Here is a 20,964-nt window from a genome sequence, read left to right on the forward strand (position 1 = left end):
TGTTACACTCCCCGTTGCATCCCTCTTGCATCACTATTTACGACACTCGCATGGGCATGCAATCGGCGATCATGTAACGTAAGAGATTTACTTATTATGCAGTAAATACCAAGAAGTTTAAGTCACTCCCATTCAACCATTCATTCACCCAATTCAATTCATTATTTTCTTTCCCGCATTCATTCGTGTAGTCGATCATTAATTTTTTTCATTTATTTAAATATTCATTAATTTAGACTGAAAAAAAAATTATAAATACACTCCTTGTTCAGTAATAGATGACAGATTACATCGGAATGTGTGAGAAAGAAAAACTTGGTGCATGATTGAGGCACAGCCAAGTGTGTCACAAATGTTGCAAACACATTGAAGCGTCTCCTGTGAGACCCACGGCAACATGGAATCCATGTTACAAGATAGAAGAGTGGTGTGTGGTTAATGCTGACATCGCCTATCATTCTGTCCTCTAATAGATCATGTAAGTAAGAACTAATTAACTAATATAATTCAAGCTATCATATAAAAGTAAATACATTATTTCTTCAATAAAAGACCCTTTAATTAATTTTGTTTTTGCAAATAATTCATAGAATGGGAAAACTTTCCACAAACAGTTTTTAAGATAAGTGTCATGTCTCTGATGTGAACAATCTTTAACATATCATCAAGAATAAACATTCTGTATACAAGAATAAAGAAGCTTTTAATATAATTTATTTCTTTTTTGGCATAAAGTACATGTTCTGCTTTCATTTTAAATAATTGTCTCAATAATTTTTATTAGCACAATTAGGACACATATAATAATTAAGATGTTGATGACCACCAAATCTTCCGCACATTGAGAAAAGTTTTTATTCTCAATTCATAAATACTACAAAAAATTCATATTTTCACATTCCCTAAAAGATAATTTTCATAAAATTTTTGAAAAAATTGCAGCAATCTAGTCAATCGGAATGGGATTTTTTGGCTTTGTGAAGTTTCTTGACAATTAAACCAGGTAATAATGCCATAACAGCTATGCCACAGAGCTTGATGACAACATTTAAAGTAAACAGTTCATCTAGAGATGTCAACTGTGACAAAATACAACCAGTTTGACAGCATATGAAATTGTATGGCATCAGACCTAAAAAGGCAAAAAATAAAAAACAAACAAACAAAGGAAAAAAACCAATTCAGAAATAAAATTTTTGATTTTACTTTCTTTTAGTATTATGTTTGTGGGCTTCACAGAGAGCACAAGATATTCTATATAAAGCATAATCACTTTTCTCAAAATGCAGCCACTTTCAATGTGAATTGCAACACTTCAACTGCGTAGTACAAAATCTTCTTCAGTCAATAAGTTCGACTGTGAATGTGTCACCTTGTGAACTGATGACAGAGGGAGATTTGCAGTATGTGGACAAAACACTGAGATCTACAGTCAAAGTCAATAAAAAGCCAGGGAAAATATTGTAATTGATATATAAAGTGTATTGACCACATTGGCGAACCACAACTTTTTCTATGATACAATATGACTGTACAGCAATAATATAGTGAAAGATTCCATAAGTTACCGTATTTCTTCACCTATAAGCTGAGCAATTTTTTCAGTATTTGACACAAAAGTTTGGGAGACTTTTTCACAAGAAACAGGGTTCAACTTATAGCCAAGGGTTTGGGATTCAAAAACAAGTACTCATCTAGTTTGGGACACTTGGGAGTGAAACGGTCCATTTCTGCACGTTTTTCAGACATCTTAAGCTTGCCAGAAAGAATTGTCACCTGTTCCCTTCTCCAGCATCGCACCATGGACTCACTAAGTCCATAATCTTGAGTGAATTCCGAGCTGCTTTCTACAGCTTCAGCTTCCACAATAACTTTTATATTGAAAGCCATAGTATATGAAGAGCAGAACATTTTGGCATGATGAGAAAAATAAGTGACGAAAGAGATACTTGATTGAAATGTTTGTCAGGTTACAGTAACTGAGAGTATTGTTGTGTTTCTGCAGTTGCGTAGTAGTATTTACATCTTCACTGATTTGCTTTTTTTTCTTTTGTGTTTATTTGCATTCATAAGCTTTTTTGTTCATTGTGCCATTTCCCAATATTTTACATGAGGTTCGCTCACTCAAATGGCCAGTTGCAATCAAGAATTTCACTCTTGGCTTATAGCCAATGGTTTTGCTTTTTCTTTTGGACAACAAAAGTCTGTTGGAAGGTCTCTAACTTTTAAGGTCTCGGCTTCTAGCTGAGGTCAGCTTATAGGTGAAGAAATACGGTACTTTTAGTTTACTTTTTTTTCTCAGTCTACTTTTTCTTGCACTGGTCATTTTGAGTACACTTATCCCCCTTCCCTTCCTTCCACTGGTGTTAAGGGCAATATCTTATCTTGTAAAACTAAACAATTTATTCTTGACTTTGACTTTTCATCAATTTAACCCTTTAACTCCTAAGATCTCATTAGTAATTCTCCTTAATGTCTGCCAAATGATTCTCATGGTGTTAGTTTGGAGAATTTGGTATCAGATCAATTAGTAATCCCATAATTGATATTTTCCTTTATTCTCATGACTTGTTTGCATATTGTATACTATTAGATATAGTGACAAAAAATTCTGTCTTGGTCACTCACAGCAGTAAAAGGATTAACCCCAAAAATTCTCATAATTAAACAAACCAAATTAAACAAAATCAGCAAGTCAGGTATCCTTACCAATTACAACTGAGAAAAAGAAATGTGTAATGGGTACTTCCAAAATTGGCGATGACATGTTTAGGAACCAGTTGGGAGACATAGGGAACAATCTCAAGAATAATAAAAAGAAAAACAGACCATCAAGGTTCTCTTGGACCTGAAAAATACAAGAAATGCTCTAGACTACATATTTATTACATATTTGTTAATTAATAGTGAGTGCCATTCAACAACAATCCTTTTCAATAAAATTAACGAATAGGTTGATTCAATTTTACCACGTATCGCTCAGTAGTAAATCACAGATGACATAATAAACATAAAGCACAGCCTAGTATGTCACTGATGAACTTATCACATTTTGACTTCATCTGTGGTTTACAACATGTGTTTTTTTCGGTTTATATGATAAAAAGGAAAACATTGTCATTGGTGATATAATGTATGCATCTGTCCTCTCTCACCTTGCCCTGCAAGGCCTGGATTTTGTCTGGAAAATATTGAAGTAAAAGCACTTTGCCAAACGCTTTAGATAACAGATAACAAAATGTGGCTCCACATCCAGTCAAGGTGCAAACCAATGGAAATCCAACCCACATACCAAATATTGCACCAGCTAACAAATTCTGAAAATAAAATTGCACAGAACATAGGATATTATTAATCTGAGTTTTAATTAACTCTGTTAATTTTTAACCATCTCTCACCCCCTCGGGACAAATTTCTTTCTCTCCCCAGCCTTCCCCTGCCATTAAAATCAAAGATGATGGCCATAATTTTCGCCAAGAAAATACTGAGTATTTGCTGGGGAAAATTACTCCTACTCCACAGACTTTATCTTTTTATTAAAATTTTCATTTTTTAATCTTTTTTTTTTCTTTTTAATACCAAGTAATTTTTTCGTTCTTTATTCATTTACTTATCAACTAATACCTACTTACCTGATCACTTATTTAATCATCTCTTTATTTCTCTTTTAATTTTTTATTCATTCTAAAATCTTAGCTTGTTATAAACACCTACCATAAAAACAGACCCTGGAATGGCAAATGTCTGTTTGTACAAATATGCACTACAGAACAGCAGAATCACATAACCAAAATTATCTTGTCTGTATTGCTTCAATAGACTGGCTAAAGACTTCAGATCCTCAAGGTCACTTGGAAAATGTAGCTCATAACTGAAAAACCAAAATATCATAACAGAACATAATATAACTCCAACATATATGGTCATATTTTCTAGTCAACCTTTAAGCTCTCAAGATCTGATTGTTAATCCTCCCCACTAGCAGCTACAAATTTTCTTGTGAATTATTTACAAGAATTTGGGGTTACATCAAGATGACAACTCCTAACTGATAAAGTGGGTAAGTTTCTAAAGAAACTATGGTGTTGCATTGGTGGGAGAGTATAACAGGGTATTTAGTATTATCAATTCTGAGTTGATAATGTAAATTGGCCACCATAAAGCATTTAAAAGCTAACATTTTGCATGTTAGCCCAACAGTAGAGCAATTTAATATCATGGTTGTGATTGCAATAACAGTAACCATAACTGCAACTGCAACCATGATATTGCAAAGTGTTGCAGTTTTAAAAGCAACTTCTTTATACACCTTTGATCCTCAAAACAATACTCTGTTGTTCCTCTAAGTTTCTTGCTTGGTAAGTATATTGTGTGGCACTCTAAAATCTTTTGTTCTAGTATTGACATGATCTGATGCCAGTCCATACAGCCTATATAGCCACAGAGTATACAGGTCCATTGACAGTCAGATTAAAGCCCTATACCATTCCTAACACTAACATCAGTATGCAAATTTTCCTTAATGTTCCCTAAACATTTCCTAAGGTACACACAAGGAAAATTTGGTTAACAATCAAGAGCTTCTTTAGTTTGTGATCATTTCCTTTATTCTCAATTGACCTTCATGTTTAATTAAAGGTGATACTGTTGGAAGAAATTAGATGTTAATCATTCTTAGAGGTTAAAGAGGTTAAACAAAGCCCTGGTCTCAGAGGCTATCTATTGTTTTGGCTATTGTATTATTTATGCAAGAATTGCATGCACAATGAAGTATGGGGTTGTGTAGAAATCTTGGCACAATGAGCTATGGATTAGGTCAAGAACTTTTTTAAATATAAATCAGTCAGTGGAAATGGAGGTGGATTGGCCAAAACAGGGTACAGACAAGAGAATAATCTTACACAAAAAAGTAAAGTGCAAGACCAGCAAAATTTGACTAAAAATTTTCGTAACACTCTCAAAACTTCTCGAACAGTCAAATATACCCTACATCTCCTATCCTGTAGTCTGCTAGAGCAAAACAGCTATTCATAACAAAGGTTTGCGTCATCTTAGCCAGTGAGGACTCGAAACAAAAACAGGAAAACCATTAAAAGCGCGGGAAAACGAGGGAGACCTTGTAACGGCTGGTTATTATTAGGCGTCTGATTGGTTTAGAGGATGGCGCGAATTTTCTGGATCAATCGCAGACCAAAGCAAAGCGAAACCAGTCTCAGATCACTTTTGATACTCAATTGAAAATTATTCTGAATGTCTGGTTTATCTCGACTCCTCATAGCTAAGACCTAAGTCAGAAGAGAATATTGTAGTCTCGCACTCCTATTAATACTCGCCGAGTGAACTGCCTGCGATTTTACCTGCTCACCTTTTACTTTCGTTTGTCTCTGTACTGGGATTAGCTGTGAATGGTGGTCGAAACATCGACAGTAAGGTAAGAAAAAGTGTAGCTGAAAAAAAAGTAGAACCAATGCCTAGAATACAAAAGAAGGTTCTCTGTGTTTTGGAAGGTGTCCTCATCATTCTACGACGGTGTTCTAGAGTCTGAATCCCCACAATGGTCGCAAATATTTCTACAAGTCAGGAAAATGCCGACATGTTGGTTTGTTTGTAACCTCGCCAGGCTAGAATCAGGGTTTATAGACTGGTGTCGAAGTTTTTATAATCGCGTGATTTCAACAGTGTCACGCGAGGCTGTCACGCGGAGCTTCGTTTATGTTTTATCGGCAGCACTCTGATATGGAAATTACGTCTTCGCTTTTCATTTGACAAGCTCAAATAACAGTAAGATTTCTTCACAAACAACAGAAATCGAAAAAACACCGATGAAATCGTCTCGAGTCGATAGTCCTTACACCGCAAAAGATCCATCACACGGATTTTTCCTTTGGAGTGGTCTAACTTGGATGCAGAAGGAAGAGAGATTTTGCGACGTCACTCTTAAAATTGGTAAAGATCGAAAGTTACGAGCCCATCGTGCTGTCTTAGCGCTATCAAGCAAGTACTTCGAAGCGCTTTTCGGAGCGAATTGGGTCGAAGGAAAATCAAACGAAGTCGAACTTCTTGATTTCGACGAAGACGCCATAACGAGTTTGGTTCGATTTGTGTACTCAGGAACTGTCGACATTACCACCGACAATGTTCAATACATTCTGGAAGTCGCGAATTATCTTGGAATCGAGTTCGTGCAAAAAGAATGCATACGCTTCTTGGAAGAAAATCTCAATAAGAACAACTGTCTGAACGCTCTTCAAATCGCAGACACGTTTGCCTTCGAGTATTTGAGGGAAGAGGCGAAATTGGTCGCCGTACGCTATTTCACAGAAATTTGCATGACGCAAGATTTTATTCATCTTCCACATCATTTATTGACGGAGTTACTGAGAGAAGAGAGCATCTGTGTAGTTGTTGATAATTTGATTCCTCGCGCCGATAAGAGAGAGAGCGTTGTTTTACAAGCTGTGTTTCGATACGTGCAGTATGATCTTGGTAAACGAGCAGATTTATTACCGAAACTTTTGGCCCTCGTGAGGCTTCCAACTCTATCAAAGGAGCATCTCCAAGAGGTCTCAAAGCACAGCTTAATTATTGGCTGCCGTTGCGAAGCGATCGTTGAAAAAGCAATGACGGTGAAATCGAATGAAACTGGAGATGGTTCGACCGATTCAAACTGGGCCAAAAGAAGGGATTTCGCCAAGTGCGTAGTCACATGGGGTCGAACCTTTGTAGGAACCCAACAAATTCCATCGAAAAAAAAATTCATAACCGGTCGATATTTTCTTGAGGACTCGATTGATGGTGTCAATGATGAAGGCGTCTACATTACAGGAATAACCGTTTGGAGGAACTTTCCAACAGAAGAGCCGCGATCTATTTGTGGATTAGAGGTCTTTTACAGCAATAACTCGAGGTGGTTGTACGGCGTTAAGTCAGGACAAAAACAAAACGAAATCTTTCTCAAAGAAAATGAAAAGATTGTAAAGGTGGAAGTTCAGAGCGGAACGCTGATTAACAGCCTGGCGTTTTATACAAATAAGGATTCTTATGGTGGTTTGAAGTCTTATCGTGGATTTTGCCCCGATTATCAAGGTAGCTGTCAGGGTAGTCACGCGACCGTTCGAAGCCAGAGTCCGCCTGGAATCTGTGGATTCTTAGCTGGCGTTGCCGGCGAAACATGCGAGTTCCAAGGAAAGCCGTGTATTACGAGGCTTCAATTTGCATGGAAGACATTTGTTTGCAATGACGTAGCGATCACACCGCGGTTTGAGTATTTTGAGCCGGGTAAGTGCGAAATTGTGAACAGACCACTGCGACCGAGCCAGAAGCAATGATGGTGATGTTGAAGTGAAAGTCGTCGCAAAGATGATGACAATGACCAAGATGGCGAGTGAATGATGTTGATAATGATGACGAATACCGATGACTGTATCTTATTACTGCGCACCTACCCCTCCCATAACCTAACAATAGTCAACTGGTAGCGACTTAGGGTTAATCTTGGCTCAGGGGAGGGGTAGGTGCGTAGTTGCTTGGATACTACCGCTAACTTTGATACTGGAGACGAGAGAGATGAATTGATGATGATAATGATGGTGAATGTGACTGAGTGGTTGTTATGGTAACGACATTAAAAACGAATCATTATGACGTTGATAACCAAGAGGATAATTATAAGCGGGTTGACTATGGCGACGATCTTCAGAAAAGAAAAAGGCGGTATTTATGACAACGGCAAAGGCTATCATTATCGTAGGCTGTGTACAACCGCCTTCTATCTTCGAAAAAAAAAAAAAAAAAACTAGAGAGGGCTCCTTGGCCTGGCAATTTTTTTTTTTTTTTTAAGGTTACGAAAGTTTGGTTGTACGCAGGGTATCACGATCAATGTGGATCGTATCTTGACGCAGATGTGTGACGTTTTAAAGCTTAACTAAATTTATTGGCCACTTGAAAAAGGTAGAATCTTCATTCAGGGGCCACAGTCCCTCTTTAAAACTTCCCTCTAATTCCCCTGCTCCCTTTTCTCCCCCGTCAGGACAGGAGAATACAAACCCTGCAAACTAAACTCGTACCCAGATCTTGCCGTGTAACTGTAACTAAATACAACCCCCTGGCCGTGGAAGGTCTAGGTATGAGATACCTGCACCGCAGGGTAATTTTCACGAGGGGAAAAGCATGACTTGGAGAAACATTTCAAGTTTTTATGGCAAGTTGCCAATGACCAGTTTTTGTCCCTATGACTAGACATTAGGTAATTTGTTTACATCACCCGAAGGGAAAAGATGCACGAAACTAGTTTCAGAGACAGATCGTAGAGATGGGTTCCCTTGATTCAATACTTCCGCCTTAAGAAAATGTACAAACACATTTATCGCCTGTTTTAAAATATAATTATTTGCCAAGTTAGTCTGAAAGGTTCAGTAATAGTTATCGCTCCCACTGATACTTGTGTTGCTCTGGAAAGTGCGATTCTGAATGATGAAGTTTGCGATACTAAAATGCTAATTTTCTGCTGATCCTAACCTTAAGGAGGAGCAAACCTTTACAGGCAGTTTTTAGGTGTAGAAATCAAGCCATTGTTATCTGATAAACATTACTTTAGCAAAGCACTCTCAAATAAATGAAATTAAAGAACTAAAACACTCGAACACTTTGTGATCATGTTTATATTCATACGACACAATGAATATCAGAGAGGGGAAGGATTACACGAACTTGAAACACTCTAACGGGCAAAATTCCCTGCATTTTTCAAGCTTGCGTGAAATTAAGACCAGTTGAACACGGAGAATGCAGATCGTGCATAAATTATCAACATTGTATCTTCGTAGCTAGAGCTACACGAAATTTTTATTCACTTCATAACTGGATCCTTGAGGATCTTGTTATGATCAAAAAACTACTAACTCACTATAAAACGATTTTGATTGTACCGAAACACAACTGATCTCAGGATTGTCAACAGACTTTGGTACCATTTGTTAAAATTTGTTTAGCAGCGGGATGTGAAGATTAACTGAGCGGAATAATTTTTACTGGTACCCTGAAAAATATAATGAAGCAATTAAGAAGACAAGGATTTTCCTGTTAAAAAAATGTAGTGTGTTTCTTTTCCTACCAGCAATGTTTTCATTTGTTAGAGCACATCACCTGTGAAGCTCTGTGTGATTGGTTGTCGTTTGTTGACAAACTGAACTAATCACATGACATACCGCCATATTCGTCCGAAAATTTATAAACATCAACTTTATGCTCCAGGATCTGCTACCTTTTTGACGTAAATATGAGATAATTTTCTCGTCCTAGGCTCAGATCTCGAAAGCGAAATATCGGAAGCGTTAAAGTGTCAACACCGAAGATTAAATATGCTTTTTGTCAGGTAGAAAATGAAATTTTATCACCGTAATGGTTTTATCATGGCCGAACGATCACAAACTCGCTGAAGATGAAGGGTGTTTAACCCAAACGACAATGGAAAGAAAGTCTGAAGTCTGGATCGCTAGTGACTGTTGTTAAAGGACAGAAATATGAACGTAAAAACCGAAGACTTTACGATCACAAGGATCGATTCACTGGATCAAAACGGCGGGCTTTCCCCTGGAGGAAAATCTGTTGGGGATTTCTTGCCAAAACCAGAGAGCGATCAAAGTCAAGCTTCGCCGAACAAAGATCATCCTTCAAATTCGCCTTCTCTGGCCGGTCTTTTACAGCGTTTATTAGGATGTCTGAAACCTGTGTGGATGATTCTCGGTAAGGCTTCAAAAGAGCGGAAATCAGATTCGTGGGTTATTCCATTTGACGAAATTGGCGAGCTGGAATGGTTGGGTTCTGGCGCTCAAGGGGCAGTATTTTTGGGACTTTATGCTGGACAACAAGTCGCAGTGAAGAAAGTTCGTCGCGAGGCCGATACCGACATTAAACACTTGAGGAACATAAATCATCCGAACATTGTCAAATTCAGGTGAGAAAATTTGTTTGTAAATTTGCTTTTCTTAGATGTCAAGGATTATTGTTCGAGTGAAGGTCGAACATTACTGGTACAGGCAGGTCTCAAATGAGAAAAAAATTAAAATTTATTTTATTTAGATAGCTTTTCGATAAATGGCAGTTTTAGGATTAAAACGGTTCGGTTTATTTTGAATTTAATCAATATTTAAGACTAAAAAATTAGTGTAAGAATGTTTTTTTGACTGCTGCTGTATGTAAAATCGTTCCTACAAGATTTCCTCGACGTGTTTATAAAGCGTACTTTGATCTTGTTTTTTCTCTTGTGACTCTTTTTTTTTTTTTTTCTTTTTTCTTTTTTTTTCCTAATGTTTTGATATTTCTGTTTTCTGTTGTCCACTTTTGGGATAAAGATTATAATTTTGCCTTCGCAAGCAAATGACAATGATGAAAGAGTAATTTTGCCTTCGCAAGCAAGTGATTATAATGTTAAAAGAATAATTTTAATGTTGTCTTTATGTATGGTAATTGTAACGAAGGAAATCACTTCAACCATTTCACTCCCAATAATTTATCATTGGAACAACTTATATTCCCCTAATTGATATTTTTCTTTATTCTCATCACTAGTCTGCTTGATTTTTTATTGACATTCTAAAGAGAAAATCTGTCTTGATCACTCTTGGGTTTGAAAGGGCTAAGCTAGTGACTCACTGTACCAGGTGATGTTGATATGTTGATTTCTGTAAATTTGATCAGCAGTAATAATTGTGAGGGAAGTTGACAATGCATGAGTTTATTCCATTGCTGTCTTTCCTCTTACAATTTGTGTCAGACTTTACCCTCCCTACCTCATATAACTTTTTCAGCTTAGTTTTACTCTTCCTCTCCCAGAAGTGACCAAGACATAATTTCTCATTAAAATATCAACACAATATCAACCACACAAGAGAATAAAGATGAGAGTAAACAGAATTATCAATTAGGAGATTATTAGTTGATCCAATAACAAATTCTCCAAATTGACAACAGAAGAATTGTATGGTGTACAGTAAGGAGAAATAGTAACGAGAGCTTGAGAGTAAAAGGCTTAAATTCCATTTCCAAGATCAGCATATAGAGTTTGAAGAAAGATTTTTAGTTTGGGGTAGCCATAATGATGAAAGGTAAGCAATTACTGATTTGATTCAGCTCCTGAATGATTTTGAATTAAATATTATTTTTTCACTCAGAGGAATATGCAATCAAGCTCCAGTTCACTGCATAGTTATGGAATTCTGTCCAAATGGTCAACTATATGAGGTTTTACGTAATGGACGTCAAATCACTCCTTCCTTACTGGTGAAGTGGTCAAAGCAAATTGCAGATGGAATGCATTATCTTCATGTTCACAAAATTATTCACCGGGATTTGAAGTCTCCGAAGTAAGTAACAATTAAAATTTCTCAGAAAAGAAATCCTTTTATTCAGTATAATTAGTATATTCGAAGTATTACAAAAATCACACAATGATTTTTTTTATATCATACAATTAAATTGAAAATGAAAGTGGATACTCATCAAACTGATAAACTTTCTGTACCCTATCAATTTTTTTTTTGACACCCAATTCTTGATTTCCTATACTGCCCAAGTTTGAATGAGTTAATATGTTTTGCAGTTTACATTAAGCATTTTTTAAAATAAACTATATTTTGTTCAAAACTGGCATTTTCTTGTACAATTCCCAACCTTCCTATGATGGAAAATTCTCTACAAAAAGTGCTCTTTTGTTTCCACCAGTGCATGAGGTGATTGTTGTGGAGAGATTTGACTGTCAGTAACACTCACATCTACATGGTATTCCTACACAGGATTTTATATATCATTCATTAAAAAAAAACCCAGTTCTTTAAATGTAACACTTATTACAGGAGATGAAATTGCATGGGTACCAATCAGAATTTAAGGAGAACAGGCTGAATGGTAGATTCTTGTAATGATTTCAAGCCTTTTGTGTTTAATATTTTTTCAGTGTCCTTGTTGGTGCAGATGACCTGCTCAAAATATCTGACTTTGGTACCTGTAAGGAATTCAGTGAAAAGAGCGCTAAGATGACATTTGCTGGAACTGTTGCTTGGATGGCTCCTGAAGTTATCAGAAATGAGCCCTGCTCTGAGAAGGTTGATGTATGGTAAGATTTCTGACTGTTTTTCAAGTACATGTAACAGGGTCCTAATCCCCAATCAGTTTCCACTCAATGTAGGTTCCACTATATGACCCTTATTTCTACTCTAAATTAAAAGTATAACAAAATTCTTGAATATAATTGGCTATCACCAGCCTGATTTGAGCACTAATAGAGCTATGTATATATCATGCTTGTAATTGGACAGTGTAATAGGACAGTTAAAGGGGATCAATATCAGTATCTGGGCAACTGCCCACCTACCCCTCCCCTAACCCAACAACAGTCAATTGATAACAAGTTAGGGTGAATGTTGGGTTAGGGGAGGGGTAGGTGGGCCATTGCCCAGATACTGGTATTGATCTGTGAAAGGGTCAGTTCACATGTTATACATGTGTAAGTGGACAAAACATGTCATGTGCACACACTGGTGTTTCACATTTCACCAAGTTAAATGTTGTTTTATTTTATGAAAATGTTTAACATTTTTTCCTCAAATTTTGTCATAGTTTTGATTAATTATTGTTTACTGGACTCCATGTTGTCCAATTCTGTCTGCATTCACACCTGTGATTAACAAATTGCAGTCCCACTTAGCAGTCATCCAATTTCATTGATCACTCATATGATTAGGGGCCAAATTGGACACCACTTAGTCCTATTACCAACAGGTTTAACTTTTTGTTTTTGTCATTAAAATTTGTTTAGGTCATTTGGTGTCCTTTTGTGGGAGTTACTCACAGGAGAAATGCCCTACAGGGTAAGCATAGTTGCCCCATACAATATATTAACCACAACAACACCTTACAAACTAAACTACTCATTTCAAATTAGAACTATTTTAATATTACGTATTTTATTCAGACATGTTTGTACTCTATGATCAGTCACTCACTTGGATCAATGAGCGGTGCTTTCAGTAAGACCAGGCTGCAGGTTTGCATGTCAGCAAATGGAAGATTTTTTAAATAGAAATGAAATGATAAGTAAAACAATTTTTACAAAGGAGACTAGTATTTAATGATCATTTACCAATTGAAAGTTTAACACTGAAAAACTCTGTTTGAAGCCAGTTAACACTTTAACTCCCAAGATCTCATTAATAATTCTCCTTACTGTCTGCCATACAGTTCTTGTGATGTTAGTTTGGAGAATTTGGTTTTGGATCAACCTATTATCCCTTAGCTGATTTTTTTCTTTATTCTCATCACTTGTCTGCTTGATATTGTACTGATATTGTAAGGAGAAATTCTGTCTTGGTCACTCATGGGAGTTAAAGGGTTAATTGTGAATGGAACTAACGGGCTAATAAGAGGGAAATTACTTTTCATATTGTTCTCCAGTGGGTGTTTTACTGAACTAGCCACCTTTTTCAAATCTTATTGAAAGCACTGAATGAGGTCTGTTTTGTTATCACCTCTACACAATTCCATATTTAAGGAAAAAAGAGAATTTAGCTTGAAACACAGCTGAGATAACAATTGCATTATTACATGTTACTGATTATGAGATTTTTAAAAATGAATAGTCATTTCACAGTTGCATACTTGGTTGCCAAGCCTTTGAAGCTAAGGGTGACCTTGTTATGATACAATCTTTGTTGCTTTTCAATTGTAAATTACTCTGTTATCATGCTAACTAGATACTGGTCTTTATCACAAGAAGGTTACCTTCAGCCTCATTATAAATCTTAGCTTGGTTGCTATGTATACAACTGTGAAATGGCCTATTGACTTTTAATATAATGTTTATGTAGGATGTGGATTCCTCTGCCATAATCTGGGGAGTTGGCAGCAACAGTTTACATCTCCCTGTGCCAACCACCTGTCCAGAAGGCTTTAAACTGCTTATGAAACTTTGTTGGTAAAGTTGATGATGTTTTGGTACTTTTGAATGATTTAGTTTGAAGTTGTTAAACTTGACTGATCAGGAAAAAGTCTGTGGATGTCTGTGTTGGAACAATCACCAAATTAGTAATCTACATTCAGGACCTATTGTCATTATTATGGCTGATCTCCTTGAACATGTAATTGTGAGCATGACTACTCCCCCTGGATGGAACAATTTTCTCCCATATGGTTAAGCACTTTTTTTAGTGGAATGGGACAGGCCAGTCACCCTGTCATCAATTAAAAAGGTTTAATCTTCAGGTCACCATTATTAATTAATACTTCTGGGTGTAGAGTGGTATGTAATTCTCTGTATTGCCTGCCACACAATTCTTATGATGTTACTATTAAAGCTCAAGTTTTTGTCCTTAAAATTTATCTCTTAGGAATAGTAAACCAAAGAATCGGCCATCTTTCCAACAAGTTCTTCTTCATGTAGACATTGCAGCTGGAGACGTGATCAAAACTCCACAGGAGTTTTATTTGAACCGACAAGTGAGTAAAGAAGACATAAATGCAGTTATGCCTTAAACCCCTAAGATCTGATTGTTAATTCTCCCCTCTAGGTGCTGTACATTTCCTTGTAGATTGTTATGAGAATTTGATGTTAGATCAAGATAAAAACTTGTAACTGATAAGTTTGAGTATTCTCCTTACCTGTTTGCTGGATGATGTGTGGATGTTATAGGGAGAAGTTACCTGTTAATCAGTTGTGGGAGTTATAGGGTCAGGCCAAGAGATACTAATATTCTTGTGCTTTAAATCAGTGTCCCAATTTTGTTTGTTTTTTTGTTTGTTTGTTTGGATTTCTATTAATTATGGGTAGAAACAAGAGCATTTTTATTTAGTTTAAGAGAACTAATAATTTTTGAAGTGAAAAAGCAAAATTTAGATGAGGTGAACAAAGATTTCCGCCTTTGTTTTCTTTATCCAAGAACTGTATGCAAAATGAAGTATGGGGCTGTGAAGAAATCTTGACAAGTTTCATTTTATTTTTGGCAGATAACATGGAGGGGGGAAATCAAGGAACAGTTCGAAAAGATGAAGAATAGAAGCAGTGTACACATGCAGAATCTTCAACAACTGCAAAAACTTGACGAGGAACTCATTAGAAGAAGGAAGGAAGAGCTTCGGTGAGAACGAAACAAAAAATAACTTCCTTTTAATTGAAAGTATTATCTGTGAAGTTTACCCACCTTATTACACTTTTGATTCACCGTGAGCTATTGGATTGGTCATTCGAGTGGCCCAGTCTGAGATTTAAAGCTGTTTTTATAGCCAAAGTGTTGCATTGTTTTACAAACTTTGTCTTCTTGGTCTCTTATGTGAGCTAAAGATCCCAGGGGAATCAATAAAAGCCATGAAGTTACCGCTGGTCTATCTCTTATCGCCTTCTGTTTAGCCTGAGTGTAGGCTCTCGCGTTTAGGTTTCGCCTTACGGCAGACGCTTATCACACCATCGGCAACCGCTCATAGGAAAAGTTATCGAAACCCCTACGAGTTTCCCCTGTCCAATAAAAGTTGGTTCGTGTGTAGCAAGATATCACTAAGCATTGCCTAGGGGTTTGATGATGTAATAGGCGGCTGTGCCCAGAAAAGGGGGCATAAGGCGAAACCCAACACGAGAACCTGCGCAGGCTAAACAGCAGCGGCAGTAGGTCTTTCAGACGGTAGCCGGGTTTGATCAGTCTCAATGGAACCCTTGATTTCCCTCCTTTGTGAGATGCGGTGCTCGTTCGGAATTTTGTACGACTTTAAGCATGCTGGTTACGGCTACAGGCCGTATACCTCACGTTTTAACTCTCCAACTGCTCTATTTTTACACTGTTAGCACGTTCTCTGTCATTTTGCTCTAGAGCTTGTAACGTCGTTCTCAGACGCCTTATTCTCTTGATACAAATTATGAACGAAAAATGAAAAACAGTCGAACAACTTTTGTAGAACGACGTTATTCTTGCGTTTGATTTCAGACATGCTCAGGATATCCGAGTTCATTATGAGCAGAAGTTGGAGAGAGCTAACAGTTTGTACAAAGAATTAAACGAATGCATGCAGCATCTGGAAGCCCGAGAAAAGGAACTTCTCAGGTGATAATAAAGACTGAAGCTAAATAGGGATTTAATTCGTTTTGGTACGGGAAAGGAAACAGTCTCAAGTACCCCGCTTGGAATCAAATTTGAGATTTGAGATCTTCTCACTCCGATTCTCTTTCGCCTTAACATCAATGTGCATATTCTCCATGCTGTTCTCTACACACATCCTTAAGTGCTGAAAAGGAGAATCTGTTTAAGAATCAAGAGTTTCTTTAGTTGGTGATCATTTCCTTAATTCTCATGACCTTAATGTGTGATTCAGGGATGATATCGTAAGGAGACATTACATGCTAGTCACTTATAAGGGTCACACGGTTCATCTACGAATTTATACTCTCAGTTGTATAGAAAGACTGAGTGAAAAAGTGGATAATTGGTTACTAGGTGTTAACCCTTTTCTAAACAACAATCTTTTGCCGTTCCTGTGAACTGTCTTTTCAGACGCGAACGTCAATTTCGAGTCCTAAACATCAGGAAGAGGCAGATGAAGGCAGAGCTTAAGGGACGCACTTCTGATGTGGAGAAAGGAGAGCTCGATCAATTGGTCACAAGGCTACCCTCTTCAAGCTGGTGAGTATGGAAAGAAAAGGGGGTGAGATGGAGAGGGGAAGGGGACAGAAATAAGCGGGTGGGCGAGGAGGAGATGAAAAAGCGGAGTGATGTAATTAGGGAAGGAGAGAGTTTGGGGGAGGGGAGGGATAAGTTAAGGAGGAAAAGGTGCCACAAAGATATGTAGAGATAGACGAATAAAGGGGCTAAGTTTTTGTAGAAACTGTGGTGTTGCACTGGTGGGAGAGTATAACACGGAAAGTTAGCATTCTCAACTAAGTTGATAGCGTAAATTGGCCATCGTAAAGAGTTTCAAAGCTGACGTTTCGAGCGTTAGTCTTTCCTCAGAACGAAGAATCGCTTAGTTGTTGATACTAATTTACTACGTAGAGATAGAGGACAGAGAGATAGACAGGAATTGAAGATGTAAGGGTGTGTTTGTGTGTGGAGGAGAAGGGGAGGGTAGAGAGGAAGAGAGAGAGAGAGAAAGACAGTAGTCTGCCTGTGAGTAGGCACGTATGCTGTAGCACAAGCAGTGAAACCAGCTGACGAGAAATGAGATTAATGGCTTGCTTTGCCAGCCGTCTGGTCTCTGGCGGTTTCACCGGTCATACCACAATGTAAATGGGAGTCAGGAGAAGATCAGGCTTCAGCGGAGAGCAGCAAGGTGGAATGTGAATACGCTGTTGTAAACTCACTTGTGAATCCTTAGGGAGTTTGTCGCTTTAGTTTTTGCAGTTCAATGTCTCGATGACAAGCTATTTTAGAGCAGTTTTCAAGTGAGTATTGTGAGTGATCCTGGATTTTTATGGTCTTGCTTTATTTTGTTCTATGATTGGTCAAAAACAAAACTTACGCCACATCTCAACTAAGCAAATGCAAACTAGGACCAATTCCATCTTGGTCACTCGTGGTTTCCCGCGCTTCAAGCAGGTTACCTGTTTTTACTTGAAGTTCTCAATGGCTAATGATGATGTCAATCTTTGTTATGACTGGTAGTTATGATTGCTTTAGTTTTGGTTTATCGAAACTAAATTGGAAACTATGGTAACGATAAATTAGATTATTGTAGACTCATCTAAGTGTTGTTATTTTCGTTCCTTTTTTTCTTTTTTTTTAGTCCCAACACCTCAAGCAGTTCCAGCAGCCCAACAGAACACGACTGCTGGCCTCAAGAAGCCGACAGTGACGATCAACAGACACAGAGTTACTTTAAAAAGATTAAAAGAAGTCGCGGTTGTTTAAACAAATCAAAGCGTCGTAGATCACCCGGAACACCAAGGGCTCTGACCCAAAATATTAAGGACCTTATGTCCCCAGAGGGCCCAAACAAAGGACACAAAAAGGGGCCTTGTTGTCAGGGTCGTATAGAAGGCACTTCTTGGGGTAATACAGATGAGAGTCCTGGTAGTTGTAGTGACATTGACAATAATCTTGCTACATTAAGCCACTCCTGTAGTGATTGCCCCTACACGCCTGGGTCTCCTGTCATCAATGTCACAGGACGGATAGCGAAACGGAGAAAAAGATGGAACTCAAACTCAGAGAGCTCCTCTGAGAGTAATCATCTTTCACCGCAGAAATGCTCGGCAGATGAAATATCCGACCTCGAGCCAGAGTTTATTCCTAAACTGACGAACGACTCTATGGAACTGACAGAAGATGAACAATTTACAAACGTCATTCTTCAATTTTCAGAATCGTGTCTAGACGAAGAGGTGAGTTTCAACTTACATAGGATCTGTAGACCCAGATAGGCTAAGGGAACTCTCCAGTCATAGGCTTTGCTCGAACTGGGATAAACTGACTTTTACCGGTGTAAGTAAAAAGGAAACGTCATTTACTCTCGAATACGCAGGTCGGATATTCGCTTACTCGTGTGGTTAAATGCCAAAAGATTGTAAGATTTCTTTTTCTCACGAAATATTGTCTAGAATGTTCGACACAAAATGTTCCCGTTTTCCCGCTTATTCAACGCCGGTGACAATGGAAGTGCACCTCTCTTGGTCATAGGGTGGGACCAGGTCGCCGGAACCAGGTTAAACATGTCATTTGTCTCTTAAACGGGGGACAAATACTTGTTATTGTTATTTAGTTTATTAATTTTTCATACTCGTTTTCTTCTTTACAGCCTTGCACCCAAGAGGACAACAAAAAGACAAGCTATGCAGCCGAAGATAAAACCCTGTCTCTTCCTGATTCATCTGTGTAGAATATTTTAATTTACCATAAATAATTAACTTGCTGCTGGGCAGCAAGTTTTGACAGAATCCATGCCTAAAAGGTAACCAGTCTCTTTGAAGGTCGATTTAGTTGAGAATGGGGCTGAGCTCTACTGAAATGTGGACTTTGTCATTTGAATTGTAACAGAACCTTTAGGCAAATGAACACCTGCTATCGCTTAGCAACGATACATAATTGAATTGCAAATATCGAAGTTTTATCTTTTTTATCATAAGTTTTAAGCGCTCAAACATTCATAATTTGTGGCTCATAGGCCATCAGCAAGTGTCAATGAAATTTGTATTCTAATTTCTGGTGTTATGATTGCGTCTGCAATATATTTATTACATTGAATCTCATGTTAATCCAGCGCTGGTATTGCACGCTTGTTTATGAAAATAAAACTTATTTTTTTGTATATTATTTTACTTATAACTATTATGTGTGTGTGAAATTGTACGATGCACGACTCTCTTTCCTCGGATAGTACTACTGACGGAAGACAGTAAGCTGTAGAATACTCCTGTAATCTCCAACACCGCAACATTTGGAATAAATATGCACTCGTCAAGTTTTCGAAGACTAACGAAATTGCAATTTGTGGTCTTTGAAATAATTGATGAGTGCTTATGTATTCCAAATTGCACGAGATAAATATTTTGATTTCGTATTAATAATATACATGAAAAAATATGAGATAGCTTATCATAACTATGCAGGAGCAAAACGCGTGCATCGAGTGCAAATGACGTTGTGCGTTCGGTCAAACAATAATATACAATGATATTTTCACATCTTAAAGGGGCAAAAAAGTTCAAAGTCCGGATAAACAGTTCAAGGAATTGTTCAGTCTGTGTCCGAATCACTTTTGATGAAATAGAATCGTTTGTGAGGTTTAACCATGTTTGTATTCAATTTCTGCGTAGAATTGCTCTAGCAAAGTGTTTCGCTGAGTCGGCTCGTAATTTTCGATTTCCGTGGCAATTACCTTCTCTAAACACCACTTTTTTTTCCAAACCGACAACCAAAAAGCAGAGCTTTTAAAAGTGTTTACATTGTTAGAGATGTTTTTCAGCTGCTGTATTGTTGTTGCAGTGGCGAGAGAAAGAAAACCTACTTAAAATGCTGGCCATTGTTTGCTCGAAAATTTTGAGCGTATCCAAATGTTGCGACATCCAAGGTTCGCATTTGATTAGCTATCTGTGAGTTTCTTTGTACATTCATACAATCAGAATGTCTAGTTTGTTACTTCTTTACACTGAATTAACCCTCTTCTGCATTGAATTACCTGAAAACTGCATTTATCTTAACCAATCAGAACAGAGTAATTTTTTCTCGTATATTATTAGGACTATTTTATGATTATGATTACGATCATAATTACGATCATTATTATTATGATTATTATTATCATTATTATTATCATTACTATTATCATTATTATTATCGTTATTATAATTACTATTATTATTATTATTATTATTATTATCATTGTTATTATTATTGTTGTTATGTATAAGATATAGCCAGGGTGAGAAGCAGATTCACTGGTTTTAAGAATCTTAAGTTCCTCCGCGCGAAGTGATGAAGGTATGAAGTTAGTGACCAGGCGTGCAAAGTTTAAGTTAGATCAAGGGCAGGAAGCCGTTGAAAGGGAAGGGGTAAGAGATTGTTTCCCCTCCACCCATTTCGTCTGCTCTTTTCTTTCCGAGATCAAACAAAACAATGCCTTTCGCAATCCGGACAAGAAATTTTCAAAAAAATTTTTCTTCAAAACAGATACTTCCCATGACCATAACATTCTTTGTAGATAAATTGCTACTTGTGGAAGAGTAACTTTTTTTTAGAAGACTCAAAGCACTCCTTGAGACTGAAACGTCATAAATTCAATGCGCAATGAGTGGGAAAGAGGTCTGACGGGGGTCTGGCACTAAAAATGGGCTAAACCTCCGGCAGACCCCTGGCCTGAAGAACTGGGTCGAAATAGGCAAAAATTGTCTCCGTCATTTTGAAACGAGTGACGTAATTAGTTCAGCGTATTTGTTTTATTGCAAAAATCTTTGAAAAGTAAATTGTTTTCCTTTTTAAAATTATACAACCATGT

General features: G+C 37.3%; 3 protein-coding genes across 3 annotated transcripts; 2 read left to right on the forward strand and 1 right to left on the reverse strand.

Annotated features, from left to right (window-relative positions):
• Positions 1 to 679: 679 nt before the first annotated feature.
• LOC131775095 (transmembrane protein 41A-like) lies at positions 680 to 5,632 on the reverse strand. The gene is made up of 5 exons (XM_059091186.2): positions 5,366 to 5,632; positions 3,715 to 3,871; positions 3,156 to 3,317; positions 2,710 to 2,848; positions 680 to 1,132 (listed from the first exon to the last, which is right to left on the reverse strand). Exons 1-5 carry the CDS (start codon positions 5,518 to 5,520, stop codon positions 951 to 953), a joined length of 795 nt encoding a protein of 264 aa, XP_058947169.1. The 5' UTR covers positions 5,521 to 5,632; the 3' UTR covers positions 680 to 950.
• A 47-nt stretch (positions 5,633 to 5,679) lies between these two features.
• Positions 5,680 to 8,642, forward strand: LOC131775094 (uncharacterized). Its single transcript, XM_059091185.2, has one exon. The coding sequence runs from the start codon at positions 5,823 to 5,825 to the stop codon at positions 7,326 to 7,328; it is 1,506 nt and encodes a 501-aa protein (XP_058947168.2). The 5' UTR covers positions 5,680 to 5,822; the 3' UTR covers positions 7,329 to 8,642.
• A 583-nt stretch (positions 8,643 to 9,225) lies between these two features.
• On the forward strand, positions 9,226 to 19,264 carry LOC131775093 (mitogen-activated protein kinase kinase kinase 12). Its single transcript, XM_059091183.2, has 11 exons — positions 9,226 to 9,955; positions 11,172 to 11,363; positions 11,954 to 12,112; positions 12,815 to 12,866; positions 13,863 to 13,969; positions 14,382 to 14,490; positions 14,998 to 15,128; positions 15,966 to 16,082; positions 16,530 to 16,658; positions 17,758 to 18,355; positions 18,769 to 19,264. The coding sequence occupies exons 1-11, from the start codon at positions 9,522 to 9,524 to the stop codon at positions 18,847 to 18,849; spliced, it is 2,109 nt and encodes a 702-aa protein (XP_058947166.2). The 5' UTR covers positions 9,226 to 9,521; the 3' UTR covers positions 18,850 to 19,264.
• Positions 19,265 to 20,964: the final 1,700 nt, after the last annotated feature.

This window comes from Pocillopora verrucosa, chromosome 13 (assembly GCF_036669915.1).
Source record: "Pocillopora verrucosa isolate sample1 chromosome 13, ASM3666991v2, whole genome shotgun sequence".
NCBI lineage: Eukaryota > Metazoa > Cnidaria > Anthozoa > Scleractinia > Pocilloporidae > Pocillopora > Pocillopora verrucosa.